The sequence below is a fragment of the Sceloporus occidentalis genome, unplaced genomic scaffold (genome assembly GCF_023333645.1).
Source record: "Sceloporus occidentalis isolate IW3139 unplaced genomic scaffold, rSceOcc1.0.p SCAF_7, whole genome shotgun sequence".
Lineage (NCBI taxonomy): Eukaryota > Metazoa > Chordata > Lepidosauria > Squamata > Phrynosomatidae > Sceloporus > Sceloporus occidentalis.
Window position 1 is genome coordinate 5,499,869 of NW_028316987.1, and position 22,247 is coordinate 5,522,115.

Below are 22,247 nucleotides of genomic sequence, written 5' to 3' on the forward strand. Positions count from 1 at the left end.
AGAAAACATTTCTTTCAAAAACGTATGACCCAAGATTAGAAGCTGGGAAAAATCACATTTTTGGACAACTACCAGAATGTTCAGCTACCATGGCCAACTAATATTCTGTAACGTCTTTCTTCCACTGTTGTCCCTACTTGCTTTACACATGTTATTCTTTCCAGTTCTTGTAGAAAATAACTCACACTATTATTTGGAGCTCCATTTCTTTTACAATTACTGTACCTTCTTTCTCTTCATTTTCAAAAGAGTTTATGTATTCTCAGTACATCAGTTCCACTCTTCTCCTGTTTGACACTTTTCAGCCTAATTTTGAGCTCAACATTCTACTGAGACCACTCCATATAAAATCTGTAATGATCTTTTGTATGTTAAGTTGCAAATGATTATTTATTTTCCTGATTTTTTTCTTCCTTTTATACAGTTGATAAATCTTTACATCTTTATTCTCTTTGTTCTTTTGGATTTAGTAGTACTGTTATTTTTTGGTTTCACTCCTATCAAAAATTTTAATCTCTAAATGCTCCCTTTTACTTTTTCTCACTTAATAGCAACACATTCAGTCTTGGGAATGTAAGAGGTTCAGTGTCATCACTTTCTTTCTTTCTTTCTTTCTTTCTTTCTTTCTTTCTTTCTTTCGTTTCTCATTACTGCTCTGGCTCATGTTTGTAGGTTCTTTCTGTCTCAAAGTTTCTAAAACCTTTATTTTTAAACAATATTATCTCTACTATGCTATTAGCTCTACTCTACCTTTATTCAGCCTTCCACATGTTGTTTGTTGTAGCATTTTACACATAGTCCATCCTGGCTTTACCTTTAAAATGCTTCTCAGCAATTCTACTCATTTAATAATTCTTTCTTCACATATTAATTACACATACACCTCTATAGGTTTCCCTTCACTGTTTTCCTCGATGGTTTGCATTAAATTTAAACTTGTGTTAACCTTTAAGCCTTTTCCTGATCTTGCCCTTCTTATCAATCTTCATTGCTTTCTCTCTGTTCTCCTCTTTGGTCCTTCTGTTCATCAAACACTAATGTTCTTACTAAACCTTAACTCCTTTGTGCTATCTCATGATCACTTCCTTACATGTTGAATTTCACCCTTCTTAATATTCAGGTGGCAGCATTTGTCTCACTTGAACAAAATTTTAAAAGCCACAATTCCTCTCTTGGAAATTTCCCTCCTGAGGAGCAAGCATGGTGTAATGGTTTGAGCATGTGACTATCTTGAAACCAAGGTTTGAAGCCTGCTTGGCCATGGAAACCCCACTGGGTGACCCTCTCAGCTCCAGAGGAAGCCAAAGGCAAACCCCCTCTGAATAAATCTTGCCAAGAAAACCCCATGATAGGTTTGCCTTAGGGTTGCCATAAGTCAGAAATTATATGAAGGCATACAACAACAACACATTTCCCTTTTGATGTCAATTATTTTAAAAGCAGTTTTCTACTCCTAAGTTAATTATTGAACTAATTGCTATGACTCAGACCAGTCCTGCTGATCAATTTAGGTCTGGCTAGTTCAGTTCCAGAGTACAGTATGTCACTCAGTCTGATCTGGAGTACTTTAGAGCTTCTGACTTTAAAAAAGTTTAAAAATAAGAGGGAAATGCCCAGACATTATGTCTCCTGCATTGCCATATAAAGAAAACACCATGGAGGTAGAATGAGGAAGGGTTAAACTGGTGTATAGTTTGGTAATTGACAGCTTAAGCTTCCAATTTCACAGCAAGCTCCAGACACAGTGTTTGCAGAGGTCAATGAAGTTATATGTTGCAGTTTCTCCAGCTCTTTCTCAAACAGTAGTAGTCACAGAATGAACTGTGTATTTCGGGTGTGTTGTTGGAAAGGATTTGATTGTGATGGTGTCTCAGTCAAACTCATAGCATGAGTTTCAGCTGAGTTCTGTTCTGCATCTTAAGTCTATCTTTTTGTTGTGGTGTATTTTCAGACTTGGGGAAACTGCTAATTTGCTAAATTATTAATTCATTAAATAAACCATTCCCCAAATGTGGTTGAACTCCATAGATTGCCTGATTAACACTGAATGTATTCATACATTTAAATGTTTAAAGTGGTTAGAACCCATTAGGAATTGGGATGATTGTCTTCCTGTCAAATGCAACAAGTCAGAAAAAGAAAGATTAGAACTGGAAGATATGCATAACATAGCTGGCTTGGTCTAAGCTTCCTGATGCCTTGTGCATTTTAGAAACATGAGAATGGAATGGAAGAAGAAAGAATGGTGATGAAAGGGAAGACTGGAATAGAGAGATGAAAGAGGGGGGAATAGTTTGCTTTGCAGGAAGCCATCAGACAATCATGGCCCTTTTAGTGTTCAAAGCTAGTATGTGTCTCTCCCACCTCCTCGTTGGCCTGCATGGAAATTGTTGAACTCTTTCTATAGAGTGGGGAGCTTTAACACTATTTTCAGTTGTCCTCCTCTAATGTTTATGTTCTAGTTTTCCATACAATTATTTGGAGTAAATTGCAATTATATGGTGTGACTCCTGTTCCACAATAAATTGATCACATGAGCACAGCATATCTGGATCGAACAACCCTCCTGCTGCCATGGTTCTTTGGTTCTTATAGTACCAGTTTACAGGAACATTCATGGTGGTGTCATAACAATACTGAAATCAGTATGTACAGAAATCTTGTAGCACCTTTGAGACTAACTGAAAGAAAGAAGTTGGAAGCATGAACTTTTGTGGTTTTAAGTCTACTTCCTCAGATGCATTTGGCTGAGTGGAAAGCCAGGGACAGCCCTATATACACCAACAGTGTGAGAATGTCAATTCAAGTTTCAAATCCTTTGCGTATGGAAATGAAGTGGCAAGTCTGGTTTTAATGTTGGTTGGTTGTGAACAAAGGCACTGGAAACTAGTCTCTGTGTATGGAAATGAAGTGACAAGTCCAGTTTGGCATTAGAAACTAGCCTTTAAGTGAAGAGAATAGATGAGTGTAGGACAGTTAAATTCGAATTTACTGATGTTCTGAGAACAGATTAGAGAAAATAAACTGAAGCCAAGGTAAATGTATACAAAATACACAGTCACTTGGCAGAGGAAGTAAAATTCTAGATTGTTCCACTTAAGGGTACAGATGTATGATGTATGTGACTCTCCTTGAATCCTTTCCCATATTAAATGCTTGCTACCTGTCATAAATTAATCTAAGAAGAAGTCTATACTAAATCTTTCTTCCTGGTATGGTAGCTTTCTACATGCAAGGGCTGTTTGTAGCTTTGACTATGCTGTTAGAACCAAAGCTTGGAAAATATAGTTTTAGGGATCAGTTTCCAAAACCTTACAGCCAGCATGGCCACTGGCGGTGGGATTTGTGGAGCTGTAGTCCAAAAATAACTCTTCTAGGTTCTGGTTTGAATAACTTCCACAGTTGTGACACCCTGGTCATATTAAGGTTTCTCAGTAACATGTCTTCTTCTCTGGGATAAATGATCATGTAAACAATAATGTGTTATCTTCTACATCATATATAAAGCTCGGTCTTCCATGCAGAAACAATTTTCTGTTGTTCACAGATGATCTGATTATATTTAGTGGATGCAGTAGGTTGTGGGTGCCATTTAAGCAACATACATGGGCTTGTAATGCCACAAAAAATGTGATGTGAATGAGTAAATTGGACTTGACTGAAGAGTCAAGTCCCAGGAATCTTTGCAACGTTGGGATCGATCCTTTGTGAGATACATCTCCATTTGGAGCAGCGGAATATTCTGGTCAGGACTTGATGTTATCACCATAGACCTCTAGGTTGGGGCCTCTGCTTTTCCAGTTTTCAAGCTGAGGAACTGGAAGAATTAATTGACTCTACACACAGAGCTTTCACCTAATTAACAAGATATATAAGCAGACTAGGCAAAAGGTTATGTAAATGTCGGGAGAGAGGATGTAAATCTCTGGATGAGACTGACCAGGGATCGATTTTCAGGGCCAGGCTTGATGAGCCAAGATGTGTGTTTAATGCTTCCATGGTATGCAGTGGTCTGTAATAAGAAGTGAGAATGTTCTCACTTCATTATATATCCAAAACCAAAAGTTGAGTATCCATTATCTGAAATGCTTAGGATTACTTCACCTCTTAAAAGTATTGCAAAAAGTCTCTCTTTTTTTGCCTCTGAGAATCCATGGGCAAACATCTGGGATTGGAAGTTTCCAGAGTGTGACATTCGCATGTCAATTGTATCTGATTAATACATCCATCTATCAGTCCACAAATCTCTGGCAGCCTTCAAATGCAACCTTGGAAAAAATACATCTTTGGACTATAGCTTTACTGGGTATTCAAGAAGTCGTAGTCCAAAAAAGTAACTTTTCCAAGCTGTACTTCTAGTTCTGAAGTATTTCCCACGGACTTTGAATGTGGATTGCATTTGGAGGACACACAGATTGAAGCAGTGACACATTGGGCTCAGTGTACATACACACATCTCTATTAATGTGCATAAGGTCTTCATTGAGCACATATAAAAGGCTATGATCCTGTATACACACAACTGGAAGTAAGTCCTCTTGTTGTCATGCACGCACGCATAGACACACTCACCTGTCTCTCACATAGGAATGTTTGCTAGAAACTTTGCCAGTTTACAGAACCCTGGCTAAACATCACCTTCTTCTGTTTAAAACTTTCTTCTGGCTGGAAAAGGATATGAGCCTTGTTGTATTTGAGACATTCAAGAGCAGGAAAGCACCCATATCAAGAAGTTGAGAGGCAACTTGGAAAAGTTGCTTTTGGACTCCCAGAATCTCCGGAAACTATCCGTGGTGGCTAGAAATGCTTGGGTTTTGTAGTCCAAAAATAAACTTTTCTGAACTCAGCTTGTAGTCTAGCTGGCTGAGATTTCCTAGCAACTTCTTTACCAGTTTAACATATGGATGAGTGACTAGGCTTGCATATTCTGAGTTATAATACACCAGGCACTTACAGCAGCTCTAATTAAAGGTACATTTATTAAAGATATAAGACAGAGAACAGTAAATAAATGAGGCATTCCTTTTTTTAAAGAAAACAAAGCATTAAAAATTGACTAATTAACACTTACTTAACTGAAAATCTAAAATATTTATCAACTTGTAGAGGATAGACAGCATCTCACTGAAGAGGGAGACAGTAATTGCTTCCCTAAATAATACTATTTTTATAGTGTTTCCTGTGGAGAAGGAAAGAAGGATCTGATCAGATAAGATTTTGACTGTATGAGGTTTCTTATGGGTCCCTACTGCAGTACTTTGCACATAATCAAATTTCAAATAAACAAAATATGGAGAAGTATAAAGTGAAGGGATTCCCTTTCCATTTGTCTGTGTGGTATGGTACAAAATATTGTAACTAAATGAGAGGTTTGGCAATAAAGACTGAGGAGCTTCTTCAGCCAAAGAAGTGTCATTCGGAGAAGAGATGGGTCTGATTTTTCATTACAACCACATTGAGCTCCGTGTGATTTATTTCTAAATACACTTGCATAATATTGTACAGTTAGTCATCTCACAGTGACAACCTGTCATAGTCCAAAATGGATTCCAAACAGCTTCAACTTTCAGCTGGGACTTTACACATGCACAGATGTGTTCCAATTAAAATGGAATTGGTAGATCATCATGCTATGCCAGAACTGAAATTCAGTATCATACTTAGACTGGCTTCCAAAAGAGATGTGGCACTGGCATGGTAAGAGCTCATGGGATGATCCACTTGAATGGCCCATACTTCTCTTACCAGCTTGTTAATGGAACCCAGGTGTATGGAAGCTGATTGTCAGCCTTCAGCATTTAGATTCTGAAACCTTGTTGTTGTAATGTGCCTCCAAGTCATATCCGACTTATGGCGATTCTAAGGAAAACCTATCATGGTGTTTTCTTGGCAAGATTTGTTCAGAGGAGGTTTGTCATTGCCTTCCCCAGAAGCTGAGACCATGTGACTTGCCCAGTTGGTTTCATGGCTGAGTGGGGCATTGAACCCTGGTCTCCACAGTCCAACATTTAATTTACTATGCCACACTGGTTCAAGAAAATGTGAATTTGGTCATAGTTGAGATTGTAAGGTGGCTTGTACTTCACTGGATTTCCTTGCTTTTTGTAGATAAATACTGCATTTCCCAAACTAGAAAGTTTAATTTTCCATTTTAAATTCAGAATTGTTCTTTTGGTTTTTTCCAAAGCTGAGATCAACTCACAGAAGTATACTCAAGATCAAGTAATCATTCTAAAACAAGGATACTTGGAGAAGAGATCCAGAGGTAAAAATCCATCAAACCACAGTAACTTCTGTTGATTTATGTTTGTGTGCATGTATGTATTTAAGTATATATTTAACTTGGCATGTTTCCACCCCACCTTTCCTCCAAGAAGTTAAAGGCAATACCCATTGTATTCCTGCCCATTTTCACTTCACCATCACCCTTTGAGATCGGTTAAGCTGAGAGACAGTGTTTGGCCCACATTCACTCTCAGTTCACAGTCCTCCTTTCTTTGTGGCAAACTGAAAGACCTCTGGACAGTGACTGTGGGGATCTTGTTATGAAACAATTTGGATGCAGTGTGAAGTATCCATGCACAAAATACTGGTGCAAAACACATTAGCTACAAAATGTGGTTTTGTGTATATTAAAATAGTCGATGCAGCTCTGGCCATGCCTTTTTAAAGCAAATTTACATTCTTTGCACAGCACAAAGGTGTGTCTTCTTGGAAGCCAGTGGCTAAGAAATAATTGGAGAGTCTTCTAGAATGTTCTGAAAGGAGAACTCCTTCAGTATCACAAGTTACTTCCTCCAACAAAAGGAGAGGTTTGGGGTGGGGTAACAATAGCGGTATTGTTGAAAGATGTTTGAGGGGAGCACAATCAGTCCTCCATATCCACAGATTCTGCATCCATGGATTCAACCATCCATGGCCTTAAAATATATATTTTTAAAAATCCAAAAAGGAAACCTTGATTTTGACATTTTATACAAGGGACAACAGTTTACTACTCCACTGTATACAATGGAACTTGAATATGCACAGAGGGTCCTGGAACCAAACCATAGTGGATAAGAAGGACCCATTGTAGTTGGTTGAGTTTGTTGCAGTGAAAACAACAAAGAGATGGTGCCTTAAATTTTATTTGGTATATACCTTTTGTAGGGTAACATCCATGAAAGCCTATGTCAAAGAAAACTTAGTTTTTAAGCTGCTGTAAATCCAGGATCAGACTGTATTTTGGATAGGGGAGTTGCTTCATCCTGCTATTCCAGAATAAAGTGTCCCAGCCCACTTGGACCATGGGACACAAATCCCATTGTGGGAGAAAGGTGGGATATAAATCCTTGAATAAATAAATAAATATGTGAAAGATTTCTGTTTGTTCTAGGACATGTTTTTCTTCATTTTGCATTTAACATGTCTTGTTTTGTGATTCATCATTAGAAGGTAAACATTGGCTCAATATTTAGGCACATAACTCTAAGGGATTGGCCTTGTTGGAGGGAAAAACTAAACACCTAATGCAGTGGGCTCTTTAGGGTTTGGTTCCAGGACCCCCTGTGGATATCAAAATCCATAGATGTTCAAGTCCGATGAAATACAGTGGATAATAAAATGGTGTCCTTTATAGAAAATGGCAAAATCAAGCTTTGCTTTTTGGACTTTGTATATTTTAAAAATATGTTTGTGTCATGGGTGCTTAAATCTGGCGATAAAGAATATGTGGATATGGAGAGCCAACTGTATGGTCTTCTAAACAGTTAATTGGCCAGATAGCACTGCTGTCTATGGAAAGTAACAGTTTAGGAAGGTGGCAGTGTGTAATAACTGCTAGTGGGGAGGGGAAATATAAGTGTTGGAAAGGCACAACTGACAAATGGTAAACATGGACATGGGTGGGTGCAAATTTCCCCATAAAAACTTGCATTCAGTTCCTATCAAATTCCTTACAATTTATAGTAAACAGAAAAAAACATGTGTTTCCCTTTTGTTTTCTGTGCGGAACTGTGCACGGTATTGGCTTGAACAAAATGCCTACTAGCAGTAGTAGCATTCATTTTTAGTGGCAGGGATTGATGATAACAACAACAACAGTCTCTGATTGACATAGCCCTTGGGAACTCTTTTGGAGAAGGAGAATAATTTCCTGTTTCCCATCCTTTTCCTCTGACCTTATTTAACCTCCTTCTCCTTTCTTGTTCGCAGACCCTAAAATCTTTGGTTCTGAGTGGCAGAAGCGATGGTGTGTTCTCAACAATATGGCCTTTTACTACTATGCGAATGAAAAAAGTATGTGGTGCTCATGACACACCCACAGCCCTTTCATATCCTTATCTGATTGCACTGAAGGGAAAGAAACTGAAAGAAAGTGTTATGAACTCACAAGTATTCATGAGTTTCCAGTTCTTTACATTAGAGGATGAACCAGGCATTTTTGCTCTATATGCAGTGCAATTCAGTACCTTCTTTATATGATGATACTCCTTTCCACTCTTGCTTTTATACCACCCTTCCTACAAGGATCTCAGAGAGAGATACAGCAGGTTTAATGTCCCTTGTCATCACAACAACACTAGAAGAATTATATATCTAAATTTACCCAATGAGTTTCACAGCCAGTCATGGATTAGAATCTGGGTCTCTCTGATCCACATGCAACTCTATAAGCATTGTATCATATAGGCTCTTCCAGCTGAGTGATAAATTGCCTACCAGGCAGTGTGAGACTCTGCCATTTAGATATGGCCTTAGGAAGAACATAGTCTGGTTGTATTCTAACACCCTTGTCAGTAAAGAATGAGGGAAAGGAAAAATACGGACACAAGGCCCTGTGTAAATAAAGTGCTGCCCATTCCTCCCCCCATTAGTTGTCAGACTGGCTTTAACCCTCCCCTAAGTGACCATATATAATCTTTGTGTCAGCATGTATAAATATTTTTCAGTTATGCTCCATCAGATGCATATAAACAGGAAGCTAATACTTCCAACTGAATTTGGCATACTTAGATAGATGGCCTAGGGATATACTGTGCCTCCCACCCAGATAGATTGAATGCCGAGCAGGTTAAAAACATACAGGAGGAAATAGCTGACAGAGTATTCAAAGTCTGGAGGCTGGTCGTGACAAGGATCTCTCATCACAGTTCAAAAGATCATGGACATTATCTCAATAGGCTGGCTAACTCACAGTGGAGGTGAGCACATGTGTGTGCATGTGCGTTCGTGCACACACACATGCACACACACAGAGAACAGGAACTGCTTGGGTTGATGCTTATTATTAGCTTTATAATTTGATTTAAACAAAATTTTCCTTTGTTGTTCTTGTTGTTGTGTCCCTTCTAGTTGTTTCCGACCATATGGTGAACCATGGGGTTTTCTTGGCAAGTTTTTCAGAGGGAGTTTACTATTGCCATCCTCTGTGGTAGTTTATCACATGTATAGGTATACACAGCCATATTGATCCCAAGTAGTCATGCTCCAACTTAATAAAAGCAACAGCCTGACTAGATCTTTTGGTGTCACAGACATAAGAAGCACATTGGATCGCCATCCCAGTGATGTATTTGAATGTATCTCTTACGTTCCTGCCATATTTATTTATTTATTATATTCTGTACTGCCTTTTCTCCAGTGAGTACAAAGCAGAATACAGAGTGCTCTTCATCCTCACTTTCTCCTCACATCCTGTGAGATAGGTACCCTGCCATCTCAGTGGGGCTTTCACCAAGTAAACCTCCACCAAAGATGAGGGAAGAGGAATGGGGTGTTTAATGCTCAGGGGAATACGTACTCTTCTCTCTTGCCATCATGTTGCAGTTTAAATCTCCCCACCCCCAATTTATAGGAAATATGTACAGTTGACCGTTTTGTATCCACAGATTCAACCATTCATGGTTCAAAAAGCAAACCTTAATCTTGCCATTTTATATAAGTGACACATTTTACAACACCATTGTATTTAATGGGATTTGAGCTTCCATGGATTTTGGTATCCACACAAGGTCCTAGAACCAAACCTCAGCAGATACAAAAGACCCACCATCCTAGGCCAAATCATGTGTTAAAGAAGTTACAAACACAAAACTAAAATAACAGCTTGAAATTCAGGGAATGTTTGTGCTGAATCATCATTATTTGTGTTGTGCAGGCAAGCAACCCAAAGGCATGTTTGCCATTGAAAATTACCGTGCCCAGCTGGCTTTGCACCTGCGCAAGGACTCTAGGAGAAATTGTTGCTTTGAGTTGACGTGCCCTGGTAAACGCACATATGAGGTAGGTTTGACAAGTATGGAAAGGGTTCTTTCTGCTGATAATGGCCTAGACAAAGCCTAGATTCAAAGTAAGAAATTCTGTTTTGTTCTAAGGAGGTGGAGAGGCTGGCATCCTCCCTTCATGAACTTTAAGGATATTTATGTCTTCTAGAGAAGAGAGTCATCCATCACTTCCAGAATGTATGCTTCTATAGGGGAATGTGAGCAGTTGCTCTCATATCTTGTTTATGGACTTCCCAGAACTGACGGGTTGGCCACTGCAGGAAGAGAATACTGGGCTATTTTTGTGTTCATATCTGCCCTGGTCCCTCCTTCAGTGCTCATGCACACTCCCCCAATGTGTCCTTCTTTCATTGATCCTGACCAGCAAAAGTGTGTATCCTAAGGTATTGGCCTGGAAAGAAAGCATCATTGCGGGAATGAAGCAGCTCCCCCTTCAAAGCACTACCTTAGGGTTCCACCTAGAGGTGCCTGATAATAATGTTAGCTTTGCCTGCCTCTTAACCATGAATCTGTAATAACACACACAACTTTAGTCTTGCATGTATTTATGTCAGCAGTAATTATCACTCCTTGCCATACCCACATAAGCAATCCACTTATGTTGATGTTTTTGTTGTTTTCTGCCCCCTCTCAATGAGTTATCCCTCACTGTCCTCTTCATACCTTTTCAGTCTACATGTACTACTTTGTTTTGGAACTGTGGTGTGTTGTTTGATTAAGGTTGTTTAACCATACTGGATCTGTGCAAGGACAATCTCTAGTAATTTTCCCAGTGGATGCAAAGGGCAAGATGGATGTGAGCTCTTTGTGTCTGTTTTGTGTGATATTAAAATAATCATTTGCATTTAGAATAACCATCTCTCACACAGGAAATAAGCCAGGTACCTCTATTTCTGAAGGTTTTTAAACAGATGGACCACAACTTGGAAAAGCAACTTTTATGCACTACTACTCCCCAAATCCCCTATTCAGCCCAGCTAGTAGACATACTGACTGAGGGCTTCTGGGAGTTGTAGTCCAGAAATAACTTTACAAGCTCTGAGATGAACACATTTAGAATCAGATTGTTAAAAGTGATGAAAGGGGAGAAGATTCTGTGTAGAAAGAGGAACAGATTATATGAAGGGCACTGCACTATATTTGTCCAGACAAGGACATTACAACTTACAAGACAAGGCTCATTTACACATGCATGCATATATCATTAGATTTCTCATCGCTCAATGATTCTGCCACTAAATGTGTAAACTGCCTATATGAAAACATGTTGTATTTCAAATGATGTTAAGAGGTAATATGAGTTCTTTGTGATACAAGCATTTCTGAACATTCCATTAATGAAGTGTTCACACCAAAACAAAATAAAAAAGCAATTTGAATTATGATATAGTGCTCTCTATGGTTTCTCCTCTGTCAGTTGATGCTGTTTGTGTGTACAATCATATTTAAATCAGTAGATTCAGATTCTCTATAGAAATCTTATAATGACCATATTGAATTCTTCTTTTTCAGTTCACTGCTGCTAACCCTACTGAAGCTATGGACTGGGTGGACCAGATCCTATTTCTGCTAAAAGGTAAGTCACTAATGACAGATCAGTGACATTTATTAATGGGCTAGACTTGTGATTCACATATGCGTGTATATCACTTGGTTACTTATCACTTGATAACACACTGTTCAGTGTGACAAATTCTGTGTTTAAGGGAATATATAAAGATATGAAGGTTATATCTGTGTGGTGTCACATGCCACCTTGAACGTTCCTGAAGTTGTATGGTTCCAGAAGCTAAGCAAATTGGACCTGCTTGGTATTTGAATGGGACACCATCAGAAAATACTATGAATTTCCAGGGGAAAGTACGATGGAATCCTGCCAGAAAATCTGCTGCCAGTCATAGTTGACAGTTCTAGGAGTTTATTGCATGTCACTTTTCACTCAATCTAGGCATGGTCTTGAATGGGTGAAAACGGGTGCTATCACACAGAAAAATGCTGCCAGTGGGAGACTACAAGCCATCCCCCTGCTCCACTTAGCCTGCCCATTTTGCAAGGATGGAAGCTTTCTGTACTTCAAAATGGGCAGGCTAAGCATAGCTGGGGGGTGGCTTTTAGTCTCCAAGTGGCATCGGTGGTGTTTTGCTGTGCAATAACACCCTTTTGCACCCATTCAAACCCATTCCCAGCCTGTGCCTGGATCGGGTGAAAACTGATGTGCAATAATATCTCTAGACTAGATGGACCAATGCTCTGATACAGTATAAGGCAGTTTCCTATGTTCCTGTGTTGCTAGTCATTACTATATTGTATTCTTCAAGTGATGTCTTGAGTATTTCCAAACAGACAGTTCTTAGTGCTGCTGTTAAAATACACTGTGCAGCAAATTCCTCCAGATGATGTCTGGACCCAATCCATATGTGAATGAGGCAGATGAGACCATGTCATTGGGTGAATGATAAAAGCTATGTTAGGAAGTCCCCTATATCAGTTATGCAGGCAAGGTCTTGAATCTAGGGGTTGAGCAGGATATAAATTCCAGACTACAGGGAGCCCTCCTTTCCTAGGTAGGACTATGTTACCACTCAGCTTTTTTTAAACTACTGAGAACCATAGCTTTCATGTCTTTGTTTTCAACAGATTTCTTATCCTTATACAGCAAACCAGGCAAACATTCCTAAGAATCCTAGCGTTTGTGTCTGTTTTTTGAAATAGAGTTCTGTTCCTCAGCCAGAAATCCATGTAAACATGGTGATAAGATTGTCTATAAGTCTCAGAAAACAGAGGGCAATCTTTAATCAGAAACATCAGTATAGATATATCTCTCAAGATGCCATTGGTGTGTATTTCTGTGTTATGCACATACATAAACACCTACATATTTTAAAATGTTTTTTTAAATTTATTGTTTTTTTTTGGGGGGGGGGAGTTATTCTACCCATTTAATCAATAATATTTACATTTATGTTTTCATTTCCTAGAAAGAAAATTGTGTTCATTAAAGTTATTCTTTTTTTTTTTAATTTGCACAAAAATAATGCATTCTACCAATGGGTGGCATCAACTGACTCCCTCCTCTTCTTACTTAATCCACTTAACTATCACTTCTCATGCTATCAGATGTGGAGGAACCAGCAGGTTTTTTCCTCAGTGTGCCAGGAACTAGTACCACATTTGTGCCCAATGACTTCAACTGTTTCTTTTCTGGAAGCTCACTGTGGACCAGCTGATGACTTGTTCAGCAACACCAGTTCACAGGCGATCACTTTTAGTAGCCCTGAACTAAAAACACAATTATTTAACATTAACTTCACTTCCTAACAGGGTGTTAATTGTCACATGGCCTAGATAGGACTTCTCCTGCCCAGTCGTCTTTACACTCTATAGAAGTTGAAAAGGGAAGAAGATGGCAGAAAGCCAGATGCTGTGACACGTCTAAGGGCCAAGGAGGAGTGCAGGCAAGATGGAGAGTAGAACGTTCTTGGCATTATTGAATACAGTGTGGAAACAGTGATGGAAAGGGGAGAAGAGAATTCACATATCCAAGGGACATACTCAAGATCACCTAACAGAGGGTCCATCCACACCACACAGTTATAGGAGTTTGATACATCATGGAGCCATTCTATGGAATCCTGAGATGTGTAGTTTGATGAGTAGTCTGACTGGAATTCTCTGTTAGAGAGTTCTAGAGCAGTTATTCTCAAGCTTTGTTCCTATGGATGTTTTGGACTTGAAATACCAGAAGCCCCAGCTAGCTAGAGTGGTCCATAGTCAGGCTTTCTGAGCACTGTGTAAGATGAATGTGTGAGTTCTGACTTAAACCCAGAGCTAAAGAACCAAGGAATGGTGTTTTAAAACAAGCTAAAGAATGGGAGTTGGATTTGAATTGCAAAATATTTTGAAGGACAATTGATCTAGTGCACTTCTGTGAACTATAGCATGAGAGCTCAGTAGCAGACAATTCCAAATACATCCCCAAACTATCTTTTCCAGGAATCTGTAGGATGAACATGGGACTGTTACAGTGGTCACAAACTGTGATAACTGAATAGTGTAGATACACTCAAAGTTTAGTTATAAGTCACAGTGTCATACTTATAATGATGAAAGTAAACCAGGGTAACTTTCCCACCTTTTCTGTATTTTACATATGGCTGTGAGTCCTAATTCTCTGAAGTATTTATGGATATGAGATAAAAATCTGGTAGCTCTTTCAGATTAATTAATTTAGAGGTCCAAGAATGTGACCGCATAGAAGTGGTACAAGACTGAGCAAAGAATGAAATCTGAGATATGCCCTCTTCCTTTCCTCCTGCCCAACACACACATTTTATTATCCTGGTTGAGTTATTTTTTAAGCTACTACTTTATTTGCACCTCATCTTTCCTGAGCATTTGTTTCAGACACAAAATAAAACCCTGATGATAGCGACCCTTGGAGGTGTGGTGGGTTAATTGAAAAGTAAACTGGCACCTTCTTTGCTGAAGGTATCTTGTGAGTTGTGGAGCAAGTGTGTTCTCAAAGTGCCCTCTGCTGGTCTGTATTGACATTTGTTTTAAAGGGCTATGGGGGGTGTGTGTGTGTGTGTGTGTGTGTGTGTGTGTGTGTGTATTAAAAGATGTGCTAGTTTTCATAGAACATGGAAGTGGGGAGAGACAAGAAATTAATTCCCTCTCAACTCTGAGGCAAAATCATCTACACATCATACCCACCAACCTAGCATCATTACCCAAATTAATTCAGACCACAGCAGGCAGGAACTAAAATAGCAGACCACAGCAAGCTACCTGCTAAGCAGAAGTCTCCAGAAATAGCTTCAGGAATATTCTTGTTGGAGGAAGGAGTCTCCCTTCTCCCCGAACAAGCTTGCCATAAGGGCAGAGGGCAGTTTCAGAAGCTTTTTGGAAGCCTGTTTCACCAATTGCTTCAACCTCCGTTAAAGCACATGAAATGGGAAGGATATTGGCTACACTAGCTATTGAATTTAAGTACATCGCCAATTAGACATCCAAGATTCCTTAAAATGGAGCCATGATAGTATGAAACTGATAGAGTAGTAGTACAGATCCACCCAGGTTTCACTACTAGGCCATGCGCCTGGGTCCATTCATGTTATGTAGAACATATAACATGGCAAGCTGTTACCTATAGGCACAGGCACAGTTGCTTCTGAGAAACCTTAGCCAGCCAGCCTCCATGCCCAAATATTCAAGGCTATGGGTCTCAGACTATAGGAAATGTTGCCTTTCCCAGGTTAAACCCAACACATTTCTTTCTAGTGAGAGCCACAGATTCAATGCATGGGTTCACACAATTTGTGTAATTATATTTAAACAAATGGGTTCTTGAACAGATTAAACCAGAACTCTCCCTGGAAGCCAAGATGATGAAACCAAGGCTATTGGCCACATCATGACAAGGCATGATTCACTCAAAAAGACAACAATGCTAGGAAAGGTGGAGGGCAGTAGAAAGAGAGGAAGACCACACACCAGATGGTTAGATTCAACTAGGGAGGCCAGTGGCCTAAATCCACAGGACTTAAGCAGAGCAGTGGAGGATAGTGGGACTTAAAGATGTCTCATCTACAGGATCGCCATGAGTCAGGACTGACTGGAGGGCAGCTAACAACAAGAAAACAGTCAGTATTGAATTTCTTCTAAACAATTTCCTAATTAGCAAAAATATTTTTTCATAGGAATTAAACTGCATTGCAGGGCCACAGAGCCTGTGTTCATCTAAAGCAGTGATCCTCAAACAGTGCCCTTTAAGAGATTTTGGGCATGTTGGCCAATAGTTTCTGAAATCCAAAAGGCTTGGAGGCATCTCATCCATAAAATTGCCATGAGCCAACTTGAGGGCAGTTAACCACAATAACAACAATCAGGGCTCTTTTCTCTATTATATCTCCATATCCTTTCTGTCACTGCAACCTTTGTTCATGCTAAAACCTTTTCACACATAGCACTTGACACTGCCCACCTAGTGCCACTTCGTACCACTCATTCCCCCCCCCCTACAGAAATATACCTTAAAAGCAGATTTCGTTTTAAAAGGTTTTTCTTCTTGGGGGAGAGAACTTCCTTATTTGGGATAGACTGGATTAATTGCTGGCAGATGAAAGCCATCACCTAAAGTAGCTATTAATTACCAGCAATTAATCAAGTCTGCAGACAAGAAAAAAGTGTAAGTGTGCCAGAGAGAGAGAGGTTCAAGAACTGGGTGACTCTCCTGGACAAGGAGGCGGGGTAGTGGGCAGTGAGCATTTTTCCCTTCTCAGCTTCCATCCCTTCTCCTTCTCCCTGATTACTAGTAAGCAAAGGGTACATAAGCCACATTCACAACACTCCCACTGACCACACCTTGACTACCCAAAATTGACATAAAAGCACAATTTAACTTACACAGAGGAAATCGTAGCATAACAGAAGTGGTAAAGGAGGTCATTATTGAGCTTTCTGTTTTAATAAAAAGAAATAATTTCCAAATGATCTTCCATAGGATAACAACAGAAGGGCTACCTTTAAAGCCCTAAATGGCTTGGGTCCAAGCTATCTTAGAGACTGCCTCCTCCCGTACAATCCTCCCCGCGCTCTCCACTCCTCTGGGAGGAATTTGCTGCAGCCTTCAAAATCTAGACTTGCAGCTACCTCTCAGAGGGCATTCTCTGTTGTCACCCCTAAGCTCTGGAACGACCTGCCGGATGAGATCCGTCAGTTAACATCTTTAGACAGCTTTAAAAAAGCTGTCAAGACGGATCTCTTCCGGCAGGCCTTTCCAGATTAAATTTTTTCCCGGCCCAGGCTCCCGGGCTCCCCGATTTTCCTTATTCTTCTCGTGGCCCCATCCCCTGATGGTGAGGATTACTGAGGGTTTGGGGGTTTAGTTTAGGATAGTATAATTATACATTGTTATAGTCTCATTTTAATACATTTAAGTGTTTAATATTTTTTAAGGGGGGGAAGGGAGTATAAATATTTATGTATATTTTATTCTGTAAATTTTTATGTTGTTCACCACCCAGATTGGCTTTGCCACCGGGCAGTATAGAAATAAATATTATTATTATTATTATTATTATTATTATTATTATTATTATTATTACTGCATCGTGCAATAAGTCTTAGTGGGACTAATGTGTTGCTATGACAGTATAACACTATAGTGCAATAAAGTGCTAAACTTCGTTTCAATGTTTTTAGCCTTGTGAATTGCTGCTACCAGGAATTGAAGTAGAGGGGACTGAGGCATGATTCACTGGGAGAGGGTATAATTTCCAGAAATAGATCTGTTTCAGCAGGGCTAAATTATATTCCTTCAAAACAGGGGTTCCCAACCTTTTTGACTTGTGGAGCCTTTTTTAGAATCACTTTCTATGGCAGAGCCTCTAAGAGGCCTATCCTATGTCTTACAAGTTAATAGTGTTTAGGAGTAGTGTTCAGTTTTTATTTCTTTCATTTTCCTGGAGTGGCTGCGGAGCATCTGGGAAGTGCATGCAGAGCCCTGAGGGCTCTTTGGAGCACAGGTTGGCTGTGCTACTCATTTTGCCATATGATAGCTCAATTTAAGGACAGAATTTGTTCTTTCCCCTATTCTTATTTGTAATCATAAAAGTTGTGCAGAAGAATAGAATTTGGGCCTGTAGTGAAAGTTAAGAACCCAACATGCACCTGTCATAGAACAAAGTTTGGAAGTATTACTTTTTGAGATTACAAGTCCCAGAACCCCTACCCCTGTGGCCAAGAAGGTAAAGGATGAAAACTCTGACAGAGAAGAACCTCCATCCAAGTTCTTTCAACCCCATATCTTACCAGCTGAAAATAATTGTGTGGATTGATCCTAAGAAACGACAACAATTAGCCTGTGTTGCCCATGTTATTGTTGTTTTCCTCTTTATTTTACCTCTTCCGTTATGGGTCCTCACCTCCTTACTTCCCGTTTTCTCCTAGATATGAAGTCCTTTGTTATCCCCTGTGAGGAGGAAGATGATGACAGCCATGACAAAGAGGAGGCCTATGATGACATAGACAGCTTTGACTCGCCCAGTGTAACCCTTCATCAAGAAACCACTTTGGATCTGGAGGAAGAGAATGCCAAAGAAGAGAGTGATGAGTGCATTTATGAAATCCTTCCAGGTGAACTGTCTTTCCATGCTTGTGGAGCTTTTGTATTGGGAGTCAGATCTTTGATCTCAGCTTGGAAGAGTTAGGGTTATTGCTGGCTGGAGGATCTGAGAGTTTTATTCCAAAAGAACTAACTTTCCGAAGCTGTGTTTTCTTCCATCTAACCAACCATTATTTACTCTCAGGGGTTTCTAATGTCCATCTCATCAATGATGTTCTTATTATAATAATCTCTTCTTGCCCTTGGCATGCCTATTTAAAATATTACTTGTTGTTGTGTGCCTTCAAGTTGTTTCCAAGTTATGGCAACCCTAAGCAAATTTACTGGGTGACCTTGGGCAAGTCACATGCTTTCAGCCTCAGAGGATGGCAATGGCAAACTTCCTCTGAACAAATTCGCCAAGGAAACCTCATGCTAGGGTCATCATAAGTGGAAATCACTTGAAGGAAATCCACTGGGTGATCTTGGGCAAGTCACACACTCTGAGCCCCAGAAAACCCTATGATAGGTTTGCCTAACAACAAAGACAAACCTATCGTAGGGTTTTCTGGGGCTCAGTGTCTGTTACTTGCCCAAGATCACCCACTGGATTTCCACGATTGAGCGGGAAATACTACCCTGGTCTCCAGTGTTGTAGTCCAGTGCTCAAACCACTACACCACACTGGCCCAGACATCTTATAGATATTATTTGACTTTTTAATCTCCAGCACTTAAGCACTTGCAGTTTCTTTTATCTTAATACACTAGCAGACAACCAAACATTATTTCATAAAACAATTTCCTCTCCCACAGTCTTTCTCTCTCCTTTCGGAAGTCAGATCTTTTTCCTCTTTGCCTTCATGTAAAACTTAATTCTGTTGGACATTGTTATTCTCACTCTTACCATATCATTACAACAACTTCTCTAATAACCACTGTTTAAGTCATCACCTTCCTTGTGCAAATTCAGTTCCTCCAAAATTTGACACCTGTCACTCAATCTTCATACAATACCTCTTACCACTGTTGTTGTTATGGGCTTTGAAATTAACTCTGAGTTATAGCACCCCTCTTGTAAAGTTCTCTTGGTGTGATTTACCATATGGACTCATGTATAATTCAAGAGCAGAGTTTGGGGCCAAAATTATGGATTTGATATGACCTGTGGATAAGTTGAGAGTAAAACATATGGGCATGTAACAAAGGATGTAAAAGATGAAGCAAAGGAAAATGATGTCAAAGAATGTACAAAATTCTGGCAGGCATAACTGTTTGTATTCACCCTAAAGACCTGATGGATGAAGAGGGAACTACAATAAATGGTGGCTGTATGATGTGTGCAGGAAGTGACCAGGCATAGGCAGGGCTAAAAAAAACCCATGCACATGTCAAAAAAGATGTAAAGGCAAAAGTTAAGGTATAACATTAACTCCTATCAAAAATGGAATCACCTCCTTCTCTGAAGCACCGACTCTACTCTCTTGGTGCAAAGCTACAACTACCACTATTTTCCCATCCAGACATTTAAAAAGGCCAGAAGCAGTACTGCAGCTGAAAGAGTAGAGAAGGTTAGTGCTTCTTTTAGCTCTTGCATTTTATCACTCTACTCAGAGAAGGGAAGTTTTCCTTTTTTCATAAGAGTCATGGTGCATTACTTACATCGACCCATGAATAAGTTGACCCAAGTTTGTTTGGTCAGTTTTTGATTAAAATTTCTACAATTATACATGCGTATACACAGTATTCAGAGGAAATTTGGCTTTCCTCTGAGGCTGAGGTACCGTGTCCTGCCAAGGTCACCCAGTGAGTTTCTGTGGCTCGGTGGAAAAACATGGGTTCACAGAATCCTAGTCTGGCACCCCAAACACTACACCACAAACAATATAACATTACAGGAGCATCATGTCTTTTACCTCAGGCAGCAAAACATCTCAGGCTTGTCCTGTCTCCTGCTCTGTCATTTCCTAAGTTTATTCTATTTTCTTGACTGTTGACAGGCTCTCTTATTTTGGTTCATCTGCAACTGCAGAGAACAGCAGACGTAAAACAAAGGGGTAGTCAAGGGAGCTGTGTGAATCCTCCTTACATTGTTTTTGGCATTCCAGAAGGAAAAGGAACTTCCCTTGCCAAACAAGTTCAATGCCAGTTGGGGAGCAGTTGTGGAGAATAGATTTAGGACTTCAGTAAGGGCAGCAGAGGTAAACACACAGACACACACACACACACACACACACACTTTTTGTTGTTTTTAAAGCTGGGGGTCAGGGAATACAGAATGCTATGCTGAAATACTAAATTGTATATTTGTATAGCATCTCAGCAGACTAAAAAAGAAAAGAAGAAGGTGAGAACATAGCTCTGGGTGTTGAGCATCCCTTTGAATTAGGGCCTGAACAGACAGGCCACTTTGGAGGTATGCTGTTTAAATGATGCATGTGTCCTAAGAGGCTGGATGCTGCTCCAAAGCCATGCTCCAGTTCTAAGGACTGGAGTGCAGCTTTGGCGCAGCTTCCGGCCTCTTAAGATGTGTGTGTCATTTAAATAGCATACCTCGAAAGTGACCTGAAGCAGCTTATTTTGGCCTGTCTGTTCAGACCCTTAGTCTCCACTTGGAGAAAGCACCATAGAAATGAAGCTGTTCTCTTTCAAATGTTAGATTCAATAAAGCAAATAGAGCAGCTCTTGACATTCTCATGGATCCTAAGAGTGTCCAGTCACAATAAAACACAGCTCTTTGCCTCTGTCAAGACAGAAAGTTGTTACAAACGGTTTCACTGCCTCTCCCACTATCTCTGTTCAGTTTGACATTCTGAAAGCAGGGGAGAGATTTCCAGGCCATTAAGGAAAACATCCCTAGTCATTAACACTCTTTTGTCAAGTCCCTGATTACCCATTAGTCTCTCAGGTGAAACCATAGTGATAGGGCCTATTCATGCTAATCAAGACAACAGAACTCATAACAATATTTTGATGTGAATATTCATTTGCTCTCTGTTAAGATGTGGATGGCAAAACAGCCTCAGTCTGCATCACCATCATGTCCAATGCACACATAATGGCAAAGCAAATCTGCTTTGCCAGTCAGATTAGGGTTTCTTCAGTATCTACATGCAGCAAACTTGGCATGAATACATGGAGGGCAGGAAGAATCTACATTTCTGCACATAGATCTATCCTCATTTTATGTGTTTTCATCAGATCCCATAAGGATGGGTTGCACTAACAGTTTTCTGTATGTGAAACATTCCTGCTATTCAGAAGAGGACTACCACACCAGAGAGAAAGAAAAATTTTGGTGCTACCTTTTGATTACAGCTTTGGAGCTATGAAATAGCTACATGTGCTTTTCCTGTACGGAACATTCTGAAATCCAGTAATCCACCACAAGAAGGGGTTTAAAGAGCAAATTTCTGCAGACAACTCAGACAAGAAAACCAAGCCAAATGCTGCAGAATTTATTTTATTTTTTAGTAAATTCTTACTAAAAGGGAATTCATCTTGTCACAGAAGCATTGATCATTCAGATCCTGAATGTGAGCTATCCACCGAGATCTCCCACAAAATCTTTAAAATTGGTCTCAGTTTCGCCCAGCATCTTGTTTTTATTTTTAGATCAGAAGCTAAAACTAGGGTTATAGTGGTGGGTCAGTATGGATTTTATTCTCCTCTCCAGCCATTCTCACTTCTCAAAACTGGCTGCAGAAGATTGCCTAACCCTTCGGAGCCATTTTGGGGGACATATAGAAGGCTCTAGTGGGGAATCTCTTCTCCCTGGATGTTTATCACACTATACTCTTATAGTGCTACTATTCCACTTTGACTGCTCTAGCTGCCTCCTGTTGCATTCTGGGATTTGCAGTTTTAAGGAGGGGT

General features: G+C 39.8%; 1 protein-coding gene across 1 annotated transcript in view; it reads left to right on the forward strand.

The window, feature by feature from the left end:
• Positions 1 to 22,247, forward strand: part of LOC149309076 (src kinase-associated phosphoprotein 1-like) — a 107,670-nt gene that overhangs the window by 11,546 nt on the left and 73,877 nt on the right. Inside the window, exons 2-6 of the mRNA XM_089532054.1 lie at positions 6,188 to 6,265; positions 8,197 to 8,280; positions 10,142 to 10,266; positions 11,781 to 11,844; positions 18,219 to 18,404. Coding sequence (XP_089388180.1) covers positions 6,188 to 6,265; positions 8,197 to 8,280; positions 10,142 to 10,266; positions 11,781 to 11,844; positions 18,219 to 18,404 — 537 coding nt within the window. The remainder of the gene's footprint in view (positions 1 to 6,187; positions 6,266 to 8,196; positions 8,281 to 10,141; positions 10,267 to 11,780; positions 11,845 to 18,218; positions 18,405 to 22,247) is intronic.